This window comes from Liolophura sinensis, chromosome 6 (assembly GCF_032854445.1).
Source record: "Liolophura sinensis isolate JHLJ2023 chromosome 6, CUHK_Ljap_v2, whole genome shotgun sequence".
NCBI lineage: Eukaryota > Metazoa > Mollusca > Polyplacophora > Chitonida > Chitonidae > Liolophura > Liolophura sinensis.
Genome location: NC_088300.1, coordinates 57,625,472 through 57,643,346, shown reverse-complemented (window position 1 = coordinate 57,643,346; position 17,875 = coordinate 57,625,472). Strand labels below are relative to the sequence as shown.

Genomic DNA, 17,875 nt, shown 5'->3' with positions numbered 1-17,875 from the left:
ATGTCAGAATTGAAACTATTCCACTTGTACTGTCTGCGAGAGAGAAAACCGTTTTGCTGTGTGTACAAATATAGGTCAACATAAGATGTACTATTTGGACAGTCACTGGTTTCCTTTAAATCCAGCGAAGGTGGGTAAATATCTTTCTCAGCATTTGTTATATATGAATTGTATAAAGCTATCATCAACATACCATTCAGTCAATGAGAAAGATCGGGACGGGTGAAGATTGCTCCTTTATAGTTTATGCAGATAGTCGTATTCATATGAGAACAAGTATGGGTCAGCTAAAATGGGCCACAGTAGGTACCCATTGGAATACCTGTACACTGTTGGTATATGCTTTCCCTGAATTTCACATAGGTGTTGTTACCGAGAAACTCAAGCAACTCGATGAGCGACGAAGCATACCATGAATGGTACGCAGCAGAACTGAAGAAGGCTTTGTTGCCTTTGACGTTAAAGTAGCTGTGACCAGTTTTATTAAACACCGATACAGTTAATGAGGAAATTCCAATCAATTAAATATGTGTGAGAAATTGTAGTATAGGGTGGAGAAAACCCAAGTAGAGATGTCCTTACACTGTGCGCACTCGTATCTCGGCGTCTAGTTCTTCAGTGAGATGTTTTGAGTTTTTAAGAATCCACATACCATTAAGGCCAGAGTTTTTTTCAATTACACAAGAGTACTTTTTCCAAAATGACTGTACTTCTTTTAGTGATTTGGATGCAAGCTTGGTGGCACAGCTTCTCGATTCCGAATAAAGCAATCTTTATACCCGTATGGAGATTTATGTATTTTGGAATCCAGTAAAGTTGTGGTATATCGGTGTGACGGGAAGGTACGGATACACTCCACTTTTCGAGAAAGAACTGATCCCACAGTAATGGTCGTTCTAGAATACGTTGATGTTGCGCCAGTTGTTGTAGTGATATTAAGCTCTTTTGCAACGAACTGGTAGTAATAATTCTTGCAGACAAATATTATATTAATAGGAGCTTTGTCCGCGGGATCAGTAACGTATTTTCTCTGAAGGTCATGACATATTAATATGGTGGATTGCATACACGATCTTTTTCTCTACTAGCTCATGCCTGTTGTCAAGGACTGAAAGTTCTACCTTCCCCCGTTTACACCATTTTTTTGCAAAGTTTTCAAGCGCCGAAAGGACAACTTTCTTATTAGCTCCCATATTTATCTTTCTCGGCTCGTTATACTTGGGACCCCTTACTACCAGACTTCGTAAATCAAGGTGGGACACACGTGTGCCTGAGAAAATTAAAATTAATAGACCTAACTGTACTGTCAGAGACGGAAAAACAACAGTTGATATTATACCATTTAACGGTCGTGCATTCCTGATGTGTACTCACCTCTGCTCATAGGGTGGTTTGGGCTCTCCATTCATCGAGTGAACACGTGTAAAACCTTTGAGTATTCATGGGTGACTTGTATGCTATAGTTTGGGGAGAAGGTATGCAGCAACCTGCGGATGGGTGTGGGTCTGCCTAGGACTGTGCCCAGTTTCTTCAAACCATAGTGTTGCCGCTGACGTATAGGTGCACTGTTTTTGAGTACAGCGTAAAACTCCAATCAAATAAATAAGTAAATAAATAAATTCAACGCCCGATTGAAGCCCGTGATGTGGGCTACGTAAATGTGAAATACAGAGGTGCCGGGGAATTCGTCGGGTTCGTTTTTCAGTTTGTCAGCTCTTCGTTAAGATGTAACGGACGTTGAAACAATGAGCTGATACTGCTGCATGGCTAGATCGAAACATAGGGGTGCGAGAAGTGGGACAGTGGAAAGATGTTCGGCTCCAACCACGAAGTGCTGGTTCAGTTCCGACCTTGGATAGGGAATATATAGACCCCCGTCAGCTCTCATTGCTGGTAACGGTTAAGTGGTCTATGGGGCTGGTATGGTCGTTTGCTCAGTCTTTATACGCCGGTTTTCTGCACGTGAGAACCTTCGTATAATGGTGACCTCACGAGCTGCGATGACCGCTTGTTGCATGACACCAAGGGCATGCCTTGGCTGGCATGTAACATAGAAGAGGAATTCCCTGTCCAAACCGACGTTGAAACCGCACCTCTTGTGGTTAAGAGACGCGCACCTACTCACTGACTCACGTACCGCACCCTTCAGACAAAGTGTAAAATCGGTTTAAATTCATGTGGCGTTTTTGTGGTGCAGTTACGCTGTTGGCTATATACATTTGACTTCCGTGGCCCTGTTACTTTCCGCAGAGTTGTTATTTCATAGACATTTATTGAAGTGATTAATTATATACCATATATTAATACAATATATACAGTGTAGCTGCTCTCAATTTGTCACGGCTTGCCACTGCGACCACCGCTACGATCCTCACCGCCAAGCGCCCTGGCAGAGGCGGGCTGACGCGTACAATCGGGTTTTATAGCCAGTCAGTTCCGCCGATATAAGCTCTTTTTTGTCGAAGCGGCTGTCAATGTCACTGCCACCGCTGAATGATAAATGCTGCCTGGCGGCAGTAGACAGTTAAAGTGTCACTTTCTTATAGTGAGATCATGTAAACTAGTCCGCGCGATTTGTGTACCGTTAGTTGCAAACAGCTATTTACTCTGATAAGATTTGCGCCTCGTACCCATTCCTCGTTTGAAGTGGGTGTGAACTGAAGCGCCGTCCCAGGTGGAAGTCAGTTTACAGTGCCTCTAAGCTTGCCCTACGATCGCTGCAGATTATAACAGAAATGGAGATATATGTCAGCATATGTACTGAGTAAAGTTGAAAAGATGACGACTTAGAGTGGGCGACGGAAGTCATGAAGCCTAATATCTAGTAATCTTACATCAGCGGAATATTACCACGGTATTCGGTCAAACTTAGATTCTTGTCAGTATGCATGGCGAATCGCAAGTAAAAACGGCTATATTATGTGTATAAAGTTTTTGATCTTCCGTCCGATTTCTACAACACAATTTATACTGAGACAATACGGTTTTTGCATATACCAAGATACGAACACGAAAAAAAACAGTTTATAAAAGATGGTCAGCTCTTATTAAATGGCATCACAGAAGAAAACAATACAGGTAGTATAAAATCGACTGAAACAGAGGGATCAAACTAAAATGGCTTTTACGATCGCGTACAAAAATAGTTTCAAACCACAGTGAAATGTCAAATTATCACCAGGAAATAACCCGGAGAAACCGGAGCACACAAGGAAAAATCCAAACCACCTTTGGAGAAAACCGAAGGACACCTGCAAAACACTAGGCCACACCCGAATAAAATCTGAACCACATGTGAAGACGGTCAGACCAAGCCCTGAACCATACTTGGAGGAAACCGAAGCAGAGTAGTAAGGAAATAACTTGACGAAACTTTGGGGGAAACCAAGAGGAAACCGGGTCATGCAAACCCTGAACAACCTAATATATATATATATATATATATATATATATATATATATATACAAACCTTACTACAATGCATCTGCGTAACTAGAAAGAAACCGTACTCAAATCTACCCGTAGGAAAAGCGCGGGGTGTGATAAGGTAGTTACATAGGAAAGGCCTGGAGGGAAATTAACTGTCTTGAAACGGTTGAAAGTGGACCGAATCAGACATGACCCGGCCTTGACGTGTGTCAAAACTTGTCTATAGTGCATGTCATGCGCCATAGAGACATGTCAAAAAATATACGTCAGTATATAAAAGAACTTAGACCCTCAGGACGACAGATAAGATTTCCCAAGAATCTGACAGTTGCTACAGCTTTTGTAATTAATTAAAACTAATGAGAGCCGAGAAATTAATAAAACAATTACATTACAGTTGTCTATTTCTTATGACAGATTGAGTGTCAGTCGACAATTATGTAAGTATGTCTCCTTGCCTGTCAGTGTCGTCCACTGACGTAGCCATCTCACTTGTCAATGTCAGTCTGCCAACACAACTACTCAACAGACGTTAATTCAGGCTTTTGCACCTTATCTATGCGGCCGACCTGAATGACATCTGCGTCTTTTATAAACGCTGTGTATATCTGACGTTGCTATTCTAAAAATGCCGGGCGTCTAATTGATCAATTTACAGCTGTATATGGTCGCAAGTAAATAACAACGGGTCGTCAGTTTCAAGTGCAGTGGCTACAGTGGCTCTATAATGTTCTCGTCCAGTTTGGCATTAAGTTCAAGTCTTAAATTTTTGTGACATGAGATTTATTGTGTCACTGTGAACGCCACAAGAATCCTTGTGTATGCATGTCGGGAATGTGTAATGTCTGTATGTATATATTTATGTACCTACTTATCGCCAGGGATAGCGACAGCCATAAAGCTTCCAGAAGTAAAGGTGAGATATCAAAGAGCGTCTGCGCGTGGAACAGCCTCGATATGGTGTAGCCTGATTGGATAACTCGACACACTGGGCGGTTCTTTTGGCCAGCTGATGTAGTTTATGAGCTATTATAAATATATCTCCACTGATTCACTTGATCCTAAAAAGCACTTTATCTTGTTGAAGTCTTTTGTAGCGTCTATCGCCGAGATGAAAAGACGTTTGTTTTGCAGATCGCGGGTATCTTTCCGGCGCTCGTGGGTTGGCTCATAGCAGACTGATTTCTGGCTGCTAGCCCTCAATCCTCGGCCCCTTATACAGCGAGAAAGCCCTGAAATTTGTGCACCTGCTCTGAAGATTTACGCAAGCTGAATTGTTCTAATGTTCACCATGGTTAACTTTCCATAATCCCCCCAACTCCGAGAACTGTCGTTTTTGGCAGTCGGTTATTACGAAAGAGGAGCAGAAAAGATGCCAGCATATCGGTTAACTCTGTGTTTGACAAGTAAAACTCCCCGCCGTGCCGTCTCCACACCAACCCCCTCCACCCGTCTCCACGCTGATCCTCGAGGGCGTCACATACTACTATGTGCTATTTACATCAAAGATGAAACAGTTTAAGTTGTTTGTGTTGAGTGTGTTGCTGGCAGTGCCGTGTCTGAGTACGGTCTGTTCGGCGTGTGAAGTCGTCCGGATCCCGATGTGCAAGCGTATGCCTTACAACATGACCAGGATGCCCAATTTGCTACATCACAGCACTCAGGAAAACGCAATCCTGGCTATTGAACAGTTCGAGGAATTGGTAGATCAAAACTGTAGCGATGTTCTGTTGTTTTTTCTTTGTGCCATGTACGCACCGATTTGTACATACGAATTTCTGTCGGACGCCATCCCGCCGTGTAAAGGTGTGTGTGAAAACGCACGTGTTGGTTGTGAACCGATTATGAACGAATACAACGTTTCCTGGCCCGAAGGGTTAGACTGCAAAGACCTGCCCCTCTACGACAGGGGGGTTTGTGTGTCGCCAGAAGCCATCGTATCCACCCTGCCTGACGGTAAGTGAACCCCACAAACTGTGCGATGAAGTCCTATCCTGCCGATAAAGTTAACGATGTGATTGATACAAAGCACAAATACGAATCAGGTAACGCGACCCACAGGTATGTCGTCTGCGTCAGTTCCAATTAACATCTCCTCTGGAATGTAATTTTAGAAATGACCATGTTGATCGCAATCAGGGGCTCTTATACACGAACCTGTTAAGATGTCATTGCTACGCTACTTAACTTCTTACCACTATACTTTGCTGTCACATTTATTGTGTGTTCATATCACTTCTGATAACGTTGATAGACTTCCAAGGTTGATGGATGGCAAGTCAGACTGTTCTGGAATTGCGAGAGTCCTAGCTTGAAAATATTTGCTTTGTACGTGCAGTATGGTTCACAGGGAATCAGTTGAAGAACGAAGTGAAGTACCGGTAGGTGACAAATTTTAACAAGACTGTAATGCGAAAAGAAAGGTCCATTCATTTGAATTGAACTCCCACTGACTATCATCACTTGTCAGACTCACCATTTTCGCACATGCTTTTACATGAAAGAACACGTTTTAAGAACTTTGCATTTATGCTAGATAGTTTATTAACCACGAAAATGTCAGGATAGAAAAAAAAAATCTGCACGAAATGAAATCCCAATGTCCGCTTCCTTGTATTTCCGACTTTGTCGTCACCTTTTCTATCGATTTCCAATGGAAATGACGTCCTCACGTGATTGGATAGGCTAATGGAGTAGCGCCAAACTGAACTAAAGTAGCCATTTCTGGAATATAGCAGTGATAATTTTTGAAGGATCATAGGCAATATACACAATTGCGATGTAGTTAACTATATGGAGGTTAATATTTTAGACGGTTTTGGTTTTCATACAGTTTATTGACCATTTTTTCTGCCTATGACTAAGCAGACATGAAAATATCTAGTGTTACAAATTCGGTGCTGTCTGATAGACAACAAGATCTGTTTTACTTTATGGGCTTCACCAGTGGGGGTCAATTTTATCTCTGGAATAGCTTTTGTCCACTAAGATTGTTCAACGAACAAATAGACGTACGCTCGGACAAATTGGAACTGTTAATACGATCACGCGATTGTGTTGAATGGTTTACTTAGAGCAACAGGGTTATTAAAGCGCTTCTGAACTGACAGAGATAGACTAGCTAGAGCTTCCTTGAAACATCCTACCTCATTGGTTATGAGTTAAAGGGGAACATGTTAAATACCTCTTGATCTATCAAAATTTGCCCACGATGAAAAATAATACTGAGATTTAGCTGCTTGTTGGATATTGTGAATTTTACCACACTTCCAAACATATTGGAGTAAAAATAAGCAAAGCAAGTTCTTCTTTTGGTGTGTGGCCCATCACTGCCGTTGTAAGAGCCACACTTTAACCATCTAATTGTCATTTAAGTTAGTGATGGCAGGGTGAGCGACTATTATATGTGGGTCAAGTAAACACAATGTGAAAGTAAATAACGAAGGTACCGCAGTCATATACAGTGATTCCAGCCTAGTCTTATCCAGTCTTGTCCCCACAGTCTTTGTAGTTCTATTATGTTACGTCGTACCTTCCCTTGTAATATTTTCATATTGGTGATCCTTACCTCTTAGTTATGGTATCATACAGAAAATTGCATAACGACATAATATCATACGGCCATGTTTTAGTTTACATCTGCTCCAGTTTTGCCCCAATCAGCAAAATCTGTTATTTATTATGCCGCTATGTTCTATGCGGAAAATGTGTCGGTTGATCACAGTGTAGCGATATGCATGTATACAGTCTAGGGTAGGGGAACCACAGACTGTAGATTTGGGTTACTGCGCTGGCCGTTATGTAAGTGCCAGGGATTGAGTGCAGCCAGAAGAACTATGTGTCTCAGTTCACTCGTTGCTAACACCTATTTAGTCTACAGGCGATTTTTTCGGAACTTCAAAGAGATGCATTGAGATAGCTTACTGTTTTGCTACCCTCCTCTGCGCTTACCTTATTCATCAGATCAAAGTAAGTTGCACAGAGGAAGTCTCTCAGACATGCTTTCATGTGGTTTGGAAAGAAATTCAGGAAATAGTTTATGTTATACAATACACCTTAACTAGTGAGGGGGCGGTGTGGAATGAGGCGGGGTAGTGCTAAAAGGTACACATAAATCCGTGAATGAATGTATGGAGAAAGACAGAGAACAAGCAGACCCGCCAGTCTTGCTGGGCCAACTACTAGTTGGGACATCATAGTGGCTAATCGTGACTCCATGATACATTTCACAGTACAAAATTAGGATGCTTTGTGGCAAAAATGATACGTTATAGTCACAGAAGCGGGATGTCTTGATTGCAATCAAGAATGGTGAAAACGGTGGGATGGAATGGTGACAGAAGGGAGATGAAGTTATGAAAAAAAACATGCGTTAATCATGCAAGTTGTTTGAGTTGATTGAACAAAATGGTATGTACGTATTTTTGAAAGAAATGAAATCGTGACAAAAGAATGATGAGTTTTGTGGAGAACATGTAATGCATTATTGACAATGACTGCCCGTTTGAGGCAAGGATTGTGTAGTCCCAGAAACGGTATCAGATGATGACAGAAATGAAACTGACATGTACTGGTGACAGAATCTATGGGTAAGGCCCGACGGTTGGAGATGTTTGAAAGGTTGCTGACAGATAAGTTTAATGTACTGATGAGAATTGGACGAACTGCATGGTTTTAGGGCAGAAACATGTTTGGTTTGCCATTGTCATGTGTTTGGATCAGTTTTATATCAGAAATGAAAAGAGGGTAAAGAAGAGAGGTGGTGCGTTCAGGCTAGAAGTAATAGAAACGAGTTGGATTGATGAGAAAAGTAAGCTGACTGATGGCCGTGGAGATAATTGTAGATTTGTAAGAGAGCTAGAACATGTGATGTTAGTTGGTGTAGAAGTGGCATTGTTTGGTACCAGTAGTAGGATGGTTGATGGCGCAAAGTAGAAGGTAGATTTATTTATTTATTTGATTGGTGTTTTACGCCGTACTCAAGAATATTTCACTCATGCGACGGCGGCCAGCATTATGGTGGGTGAAAACGGGCACAGCCCGGGGGAACCCACGACCCTCAGCAGGTTGCTGACAGACCTTCCCACGTACGGCCGGAGAGGAAGCCAGCATGAGCTGGACTTGAACTCACAGCGACCGCATTGGTGAGAGACTCTGGGTTATTACGCTGCGCTAGCGGGCTAACCAACTGAACCACGGAGGCCCCTAAGTAGAACGTGGAAGTTAGATGGGTAGGTGGCAGAATTGTATATATCACATAAGTGGTGTTGTTTGGTGGTTGGACTGGGACTGGTTGGTTTCAGAAGTGTGAAGAGCTGATGGTAGAATTACAATGTGTTGAGCGCAGAATGAGGATGATGGCTTGCTGTGGGTCGTTTTCCACACAAATCGTTCATGTTTGTCACAGCCAAGACGTATCATAGCGTATCTTAACTCTGTTGCTGTACAAATTTAAACACACACACACATAGTGACTGATTGACACATATATTTCAGGGTAACACTAAGTTCAGCTTTTATTGCCAAAGGTAAAGCAATGTGGCCAATTCATTTTCGCGGCCTAGCTCGTCGACCCACGTTTTCCCCCCATGGTTAACTTTCAGTGGGTTGTCGTAAGCCGTTTTATTTTTGGAAGTGATACTGAGACATTATAGGACTTTGAAAACATCACATGTTTTTAAGTTCATTAATATTTACTTTGCTTACTTCTTTGAGATTCTTCACTGACTACTTTACAATCTATTGGGGGCATTTCATCATTGATAAACACTCATGTGATTTGCTCAAGTGGGAGATGGTCAGTGGTAACAAGGTATCCTGTTAAACCTTGAAAGTATTGCAAGTACCATCGATGAGTATGCTCTAAATCTAATTCCTGACTTTGTAACATGTTGCCAACTATCACACTGTCGTCGCTGCTCTGGTTTTACTCTGTATGCTCTATTGTTTCTTTATACCGTCGATAATATTCTGGTTGTCTACTCCGCACAATTGTTTCAATGTCACGCCTGTGTAACTGTCGTGTAATAAGTGGCCATTTCACCCCAAATGAGTAGATAATCTAACCTCGGCCACTTTTTGTGCCAAAGCTGATGTGTGTAGGTATACATGTATGTCATGACATAATAGCTCTGTGACTCAGAGTTATGAATGTGTACCAGATTAGTAAGTTTTTCCTATCATTATCAAAACGGTGTTTAAAGTTTATAGTAAGTTTATTATCTATGTATCAAAACTGACGTTCAGATAAAAGCTCTCATCCAGCCATCGACATTCCAGGTCAATAATTGCAAGAACTCTTTATTGCTTGACAGAAGCGTATATAACTTGTCTGTTTTATGATGCTCATGTGGTTGGTCGGTGCGTATATGATGTGTCTGTAGCAGTTGTCGTAAGGCGTGTAGCAGGCCTGTGGTTGGCGTATAGACTTGGAACCGGAAACATGCTACATGGTGGAAGTGGGTGCTTATGGTGTTCTATATTCTATAGTATATAGTGGCTGTGGGTTCCTAAGACGTTCCATAGTATACACTTCATGGTGAAAGTGGGTGCTAGAGATAATCCATTATTTACCTCGCCCAACACTGGTATTAAATTGATCAAATTTCGCAATAAATTCAATTACCACTGAAATGTTGTTTTAATGCCCAAAATGCCTAGTGAATTTCTTAGTTGAAATAGATCAAGGTCACAATTAATTGAATGTTTCAATGCATGTATAAGTATTTAAATTTAATACATACAAATGGTGGTTTTATTTATTAGCTGCAATCAAAGGGTGACTAAGATATCTATATTTGTCTTAGACCTGGAAAATATTCACGGACTACGAATTTGAAATTTTAATGTTCAAACCTAAAATATCGAAAGTCCTCTCTGCACCGTTGATTTATTTGTTTATTTTATTTAAGACTTCACGCCGTACTCAAGAATATTTCACTTATGCGAGAGCGGTTGCGTCATTGAAAAATGACTGTTTCTGTTTTACATGTTACGAGCTTTATTTTTAAACTATTTCTTACGTATTCATTTGGGAACTAGTTTTATAGGCACTTTTGGAAAGGGGATCTGGAAATTATCCTCGAACTATGAGTTTGAAATCTGAATTGGACGTCACGCCTAGCATGACGATTGTCTTCCATGCATGACTGAGAATTGTTGACTGCTTCTCTCTTACATGTTACCAGCTTTATTCTTATTTATATATTATTTAATACATATTCCACTGGGAACTGGTGTTTTGGGTTGTTTAGGAAATTGGCCGTGTGATAATCGACTTAGAACGCACTGTAAGATTTACGAATGGAGTGTGAATGTCGATCGGACTTAGATAAAATTTATAATTATTTAATTTACAGTTCATGCATGACAAATCCATATAATCTGATGAGATCTGTCTCACCTCTGTGAAATAGTGGAAATAATCCACATCGTTATTTACCTGTAATCAAGGTAAATGTACTTACAGAGAATGGAGGGAAAGGATTAACACCAGGCAAGTCGCCCGGGAATCAGGACGAATGGACGAACCGTGGACGAAGCCCTGGTAAGTACATACACTATACACTTGACAGGTTGGGTCGAGTGGGTATAGCAGAAGAAACGTAGATGAAGCAACGTGAAGGATTGAGCTTCTGAGAGCTGTAGAATGAAGTGTACCATTCCGTAATGAGATTCCCTCCTTGACTGCTCATGACTTATGTGACAATCTACTCAGTCGTGTGGAAACCTGATAGGGTTTGTCTGTAGTGTGGCGCAGTAGGATTGACTTTAGTTCTTTCACTTGTAATTGTATAAACAAGCATGAAAACTTTGCCGACCTTTTCAGGGCAAACGAGCGCGCGAAGAAACAAGTGTACCGCACTCGGTCCGTGTGAGATCGTGATAGAGTTACACTCGTCTCGACAAGTTCCTTTGACTTCGACGGCAAAATTGCAATTCACTTTAGAGGGGTGATTTATTTTCCCTTTCTGTCTGAAGTATGTTTGTTTGAGTTGTGGGAAAACAGACATACTGGGTTTCCTTCACGGCATACACAAAAAGAAAGTCACTAACCGACTGTTATGTAACAAGGCTTTGAAGTACAGGCAAACCGTCCCCTGCATTAGCACGCAGCATAAAACCTTATCAGTGTTCCCATCCAAAAGACATGCCACTATCGTTTACTTTTCAGCTCCTTTTAAATCAATTTGTCGTTGCTAAAAAGCGGCCACTAAGGTCTTTTACTGATTTGAAGCGCCTCGGGATGTAAATTACACCCAGCATTTCGCTATAATAACCCACTTGATAAGCATAATGATCCTACCCTGTGACGTACGTGGTTATTGCCCAAGTCTCACAGCACGATTCAACTGGATGCGTATACAGCTAATTATCGTGTCTATAACGTAAACCCCGACAAATACTATAGCCAACTCAGTCTCTAAAATACAATATTTTATAATATTTGATATTTTTGGGGTATTTTTACAAATATCAACAAAATATAAAATCAGATTTTAAGTCCTGTGTTGGGCCATAGTATTTGTTGGGGTTTACTTGATTTTAGACACGATAGACCCAGTATCGTATACTGGATAGATTCTTTATAATCTTCCTAGATAAGCACATCATGCAGTGTGCCATGTTCAAACTGTATGTATGTATTTCTCATTTGGCTCACGATTCAGCATTGCCTTTAGAGATTCCCACGACATAGCCATATGGGTTAGTAATTTGGTTTTATACGTAGTAAATGCTCTTCCAATACAAGCTTTTGTAATTTTCGGTTCAGAAAGTGACATGTCTTCAAAACGTACAAGGTGCCTCCGTGGCTCAGTTGGTTAGCGCGCTAGCACAGTGTAATGACGCAGGAGTCTGTCACCAATGCCGTCGCTGTGAGTTCAGGTCCATGCTGGCTTCCTCTCTGGCCGTACGTGGGAAGGTCTATCAGCAACCTGCTGATGGCCGTGGGTTCCCCCGGGCTGTGCCCGGTTTCCACCCACCATAATGCTGCTAAAACACCAATCAAATAAATAAATAAATAAACCAAAACGTACATATGGAAAATGTTGTAAATATACCATACTGGGTCATTACGCAAATAGAATCTTCGACTATATGTGTTCTATATACTGTAGTATTAGTTACTACACATCGACGTTTGTAACAGTTCTGAATGTTCGTCCTTAAAGCACATTTTAATATTATTCTGTTTTAAGATTGTAAGTGTCCAAAGCAGGCTCGTCCAAACAGAAACCTCTACAGAAAAAATGGTTATAATTTTGGTAAGTTCCGTAAAATTCATGAAAGTTTATTAAATATTTAAAATAATTGTCATGTGTAATTTTTTTTTTGCAAATGGATCAGACGGAATGATAACATTGATTCCAATACATAATTCCCGATACCGTCCAAGGCTTATATTCCATAATACCAACTTCATTACTTTAGTAATATATGTACATTGTTTTGAGAGCAAAAATGAAAAAAAATTCCAGTTTAAAACATTTTCAGTGTCCTTGACATTAATATTGTCTTGACTCATATCTACCTTTATACAGCAATGCAGGCTAAGCCAATCCACAGTTTGCGAACCGGAAATAGGGCAGTAACCAGAGTTCAGGTTCTATCCGCACCTGTGGTCGGAAAAGTACCCATCAAAATCGGAAGTAGTGTGGAATTATGGTCCAACTTTACCTGTATTTGTCCAGAACTGGTTCTGAACAAAGAATACTTAATTCTTGGCTTCGAGGATGGGGATCAAGCTAAGTTGCTGTATCTGGAAAACTCCATTGCTGTTCCGTGGAGGAAAAAGTGGGAATCTCGAGTGAAGGTAAGAATGTAAGAATTAGGGGAAACCAAAATTAAATTATGGTTGCGCAATGCTTTCACCAGTTTGGTAGATTCTCAGTGCGTTCCTTCAACCGGAAGTGTTTTGCAGAGAAATTTTAGGGCAAAATTAAAGCTATGTTCTTATTTCCTTTCTCCGCAGTCTAGGTTGTATATTGCAAACCGCGAGGCGATTCAAACAAGGGAATACCTTTGGTCTTCAGTATAGTGAAAAACCCATTTAGCTTTGTTTTGATTCCATTTGATTACAACACAGTTAGGCAAGAAAGATATTTTAAGTCACAGTCCAGTACTAATCTCCATATCGTAAACTTTAAAGATGGGGTCTCCGTTGCCGAGGTGGTTAGCGTGCCAAAAAGTCTCACCAATGTGGTCACTGTGAGTTCAAGTCCAGCTCAAGCTGGCTTCCTCTCTTCCTTTCTACGTGGGAAGGTCTATCAGCAACCTGCCGCTGCGGGTGGTCTTGCTTTCCACCGTTGTGTAAGTGACGTATTCTTGAGTACGGTGTGAAAACATCAGTCCAATAAACAAATAAATAAAAATTTTTTAAAAAATGCAGGGGGTCTGTGTTATTTGCTGCAGTCCTGGTTTCACAAGTTGTATTGGCCTAGGTACAAAGTGGAGTTCATACTGCACGTTTTGTCGTACCGGCACCTCGAATTCGACTAGTAAAACGAAAAAAGAACTAATGCTGTTTTATAAGACGCGTTAACACCGTGTGATTGTATAAAATGAAGTTATTCTTGTTTTTGGTCGATTAATTCGACGAGTCGATACGACCAAATGGCACCGTGTGAACATGGCATAGCGCGTTCTCTGGCAATTGTTCGCTCGGGGATCTGAATGGCGAAATTGGCATTTCGTAACCGAAATGAACCTATTACAAGAGGCTAATTTAAAACAAAGTGTATTCTGTTAATTTTAATTTTTAACATTTAATGTTATTTTGGTATTCCAAGAGGTTTAATGCATCTTCACAGTGTCAAACTACATGTAGATTTATGCCACGTTTTCTCAGATCATACTGGCTTGAGGGCAGCTTAATGTTCACAACTGGCATTTGAATTAAGCCAATGAAATTTGCGTCTTTGTCTCCGATTGGACACTAGTCAGTGCCCTGTTATCCCCAGTTCTTCCGGCAAATTACAAGACGGGAGTAAATTGGCTTGGAAAAGGTAGGAATTCTGGCTGGATCACTTGAAACAGAGACCAAACCGCATGTCTAATCTTGTTGGAATCAAGGCAACCTTTTCCACTAGCTTTAGTTGTATCGGTTGCCTAAAAGACATAATATCGTTACACACGAGCGACCTGCATCGTTGATAGTGTTAGTTTTAGAAGTTTGTCCTGTAGCCTTTTTATCTGAAAAATACAGTGTGTACAAAATATGTTTCACCCTAAAATTAACACACGTTCAAGGGTAAAGCAATTCTAATCACTCAGTACAAAATGATAAATGATTAATTGGTTCCTGTTCTGTTTGATGCAAGAAGTGGGCGAAGCGAAGGAAAGGTCGACGCAGCCGGAAGGGCAGACGTAACGGCCGGAAGCGTGGAGGAAAGCGATCGAGGCGGCGAGGCAGAAAGACTGACAAGAAAATCGATGACGGGAAATCTGGCAAGGGGAAAAACAGAAAAAGTCGACGGCAATCTGGGCAAGTAATCTTAAAGATGCGTTAGTTATCGCATCTTTGTCAATGAGAAAAAAAATTGAAAAGAAATTTAAGTTGAAACTGTTTCAACACATAGATACTCAAGAACAGAATACACTGATTGTAGGTCAGGACTACATATGTCGCAAGCGTGGCGTGGAGGTAGTAATGTAAAACAAGCATTGTGACCATGCTTCTCATTTTATAGGACCCGCTTTGCCTTGTTCAAAAAATTTGCACAAGGGTTAATTTCCTGAGATGAAAGCGGTAATGGAAATAAGTTAATATGCTTTGTATCATTTTCTAGGCGGTCTTCCCGACGTAAAAAACCGCGGAGGGTCTGCCACGCCGCCTGCATCTTCTGGATAAACTGGGTCATCGGTGTTTGCATGGTATCGCGTATTATCTCCCTTTGAAGGCGAACAGTGCAGTCCAGTGAACACTTTTTCCTGTAACATGCCGGTGATGGATGCCCTTATGGATGGCAACAGTCGCTATGGGACATGCATGTAAGAAGTAAGATCTATCACAGATACTGCTTTGGACGTTGTACATTTGCATTCAGAAAAGCCTTTTGTAGTTACTGGCCTAATGATTTTACTTTGTTGCTTTTGAGAACAGTTAGCAGTCTCTCCATTGATATATGTCGCTATAGGCACTACTCTATCGGTGACAATATACAATTGGTTATAAAGACAGTTACCTGCCACCAACCATTGGATGTTCATAAAATTTATAAATTTGGCAAAGGTGATGCAGTTATCATTTAAGCAACGCGAGGAGAGTTTGTCTAATTTCGGTGGGAGCAGAAAAGTCTGAGAGTTTTAGTCATGGTTTTGGATTTGATAGTCGGTAGAGAAGCATATGGATGAACAAACACCGACCCGGTTTGAAGCAGTACTGGTCATGCAATGCAGGATTGTGCCAGGCAAATCTTGCTGGAATAAAACAGTGCTGAGCCAAGTGATGTTTGGCCGATTATGGGTACAAATGCAAAACTGAATGTTGTGAGAGTATAATACTGGTGTATCGTTTGGAGAGTATAATACTGGACCGGGCCAGGCAATGCTGAAGGGTGTAAGAGTATTGCTGGACTTTGTGAAGCTTGCGGAATGTTTGGAGAGTATAATGCTGGACTGAACAAAGCAAAGCTGAACGTTGTGAGAGTAATGCTGGACTGGGTAAGGCAAAGCTGAATGTTGTAAGAGTAATGCTGGGCCGGGTAATGCAGAGTTGAACGTTGGAAGAGTAATGATGGGCCGGGTAATGCAGAGTTGAACGTTGGAAGAGTAATGCTGGGCCGGGTAATGCAGAGTTGAACGTTGGAAGAGTAATACTGGGCCGGGTAATGCAGAGTTGAACGTTGGAAGAGTAATGCTGGACCGGGTAATGCAGAGTTGAACGTTGGAAGAGTAATGCTGGGCCAGGTAATGCAGAGTTGAACGTTGGAAGAGTAATGCTGGGCCGGATAATGCAGAGTTGAACGTTGGAAGAGTAATACTGGGCCGGGTAATGCAGAGTTGAACGTTGGAAGAGTAATACTGGGCCGGGTAATGCAGAGTTGAACGTTGGAAGAGTAATGCTGGACCGGGTAATGCAGAGTTGAACATTGGAAGAGTAATGCTGGGCCAGGTAATGCAGAGTTGAACGTTGGAAGAGTAATGCTGGGCCGGGTAATGCAGAGTTGAACGTTGGAAGAGTAATGCTGGACCGGGTAATGCAGAGTTGAACGTTGGAAGAGTAATGCTGGGCCAGGTAATGCAGAGTTGAACGTTGGAAGAGTAATGCTGAACTGCGTAAGGAATAGCTGGACCTTGGACAGGTAAATCGTAGCCTAACATTACGAGAAAACGAAAGCTAATGCTGAATTTACATTGTGAAAATAATGCTTAAGCAGCTATACTGCATTGTTGAACGTTGTGAGAATAATGCACCAAGTACGACAAAGCTGATTCACGGAGACTTAATAACTGCAGTCTCTTACCATAGTAGCCAATGAGGTGATGTCTTTGTATTATAATAACAGACACAATGTATATCTGTCCTGGACTGTTTTCAAGAATGACATTTTGATCATGGAGAGTGAAACCTGACACCATGCCAATAAAGGTAAATTTAATTCTAACGTTTGATAACATACATGTGTGATGATGATTAAATAATGAGTGAGGATGTTTATATTTTCATGAGAAAGACATATATAGAAATGAGGATCTTCTGTCGGTGTAAATAGTTCGCCTACCAGGTTGACGTGTCTTGGTGACGTTAGACTGGAATGTGCTTTGTACTTACTATACACTATATAATAACCAGTCATATCTTAAAATATCTAAAATGTTGTTATAGGATAATGAATAAATCCTGAATAATCAAAGAAAGATATATTAAAATGACTCAAGTTTCTTTTTGTTAAACAGTATACCGGTGTTTTTCATTTTCGATATGTATTTTCTACTCCTATATTTCTTCCTGGCTTAGATACGGTTTTCTGCTGAAAACAAAACGCACACACACCAGAATGTGGGTACTATATACTATTTAGTTAAACAAGCGCTCGTATCCTTCTGTCCTCTATGAGCACGAGAAGAACAGTTGTGACTTCGTCAGCTTCTAACACAGGAGCGAAAGAGTTAAATCTCCAGCCGGATCATATACCAAATAGTTTTCTTAATGATAACTGGATTTTCTGCACGTAATAACCTGGGGATCAGAAAAAGGATGAGCTAATCTTTCCTAAGTATAACCATGCCTTCGCTGAAGCCCTGACATTTAAAATTAACCCGATGATCAATCTTGTTTCAGCCTAACTCTTAAATATGTATTCTACGGTAAGAAAGGCTAATGTTAAAGTTACGATGTTTTTTCTTTATACGAGTTTAATTTGTATTGCAGTTTTAGATTAAACCCCAGAATCCATACACGTCATAAATGAAACCGTAGCTCGTACCCTCCTTGTAAAATGTT

The 17,875-nt window shown here is 40.9% G+C and overlaps 1 protein-coding gene across 2 annotated transcripts; it reads left to right on the top strand.

The window, feature by feature from the left end:
- The first annotated feature begins 4,397 nt into the window (after positions 1-4,397).
- Positions 4,398-17,301, top strand: LOC135467646 (secreted frizzled-related protein 3-like). Of its 2 annotated transcripts, none has more exons than XM_064745438.1 (6): positions 4,398-5,385; positions 10,898-10,975; positions 12,630-12,695; positions 12,972-13,243; positions 14,754-14,914; positions 15,219-17,301. In XM_064745438.1, exons 1-6 carry the CDS (start codon positions 4,938-4,940, stop codon positions 15,325-15,327), a joined length of 1,134 nt encoding a protein of 377 aa, XP_064601508.1. In that variant the 5' UTR covers positions 4,398-4,937; the 3' UTR covers positions 15,328-17,301. The 2 variants fall into 2 exon arrangements, with proteins under 2 accessions (XP_064601508.1, XP_064601507.1); XM_064745437.1 differs by having other exon boundaries at positions 4,400-5,385; positions 14,751-14,914.
- Positions 17,302-17,875: the final 574 nt, after the last annotated feature.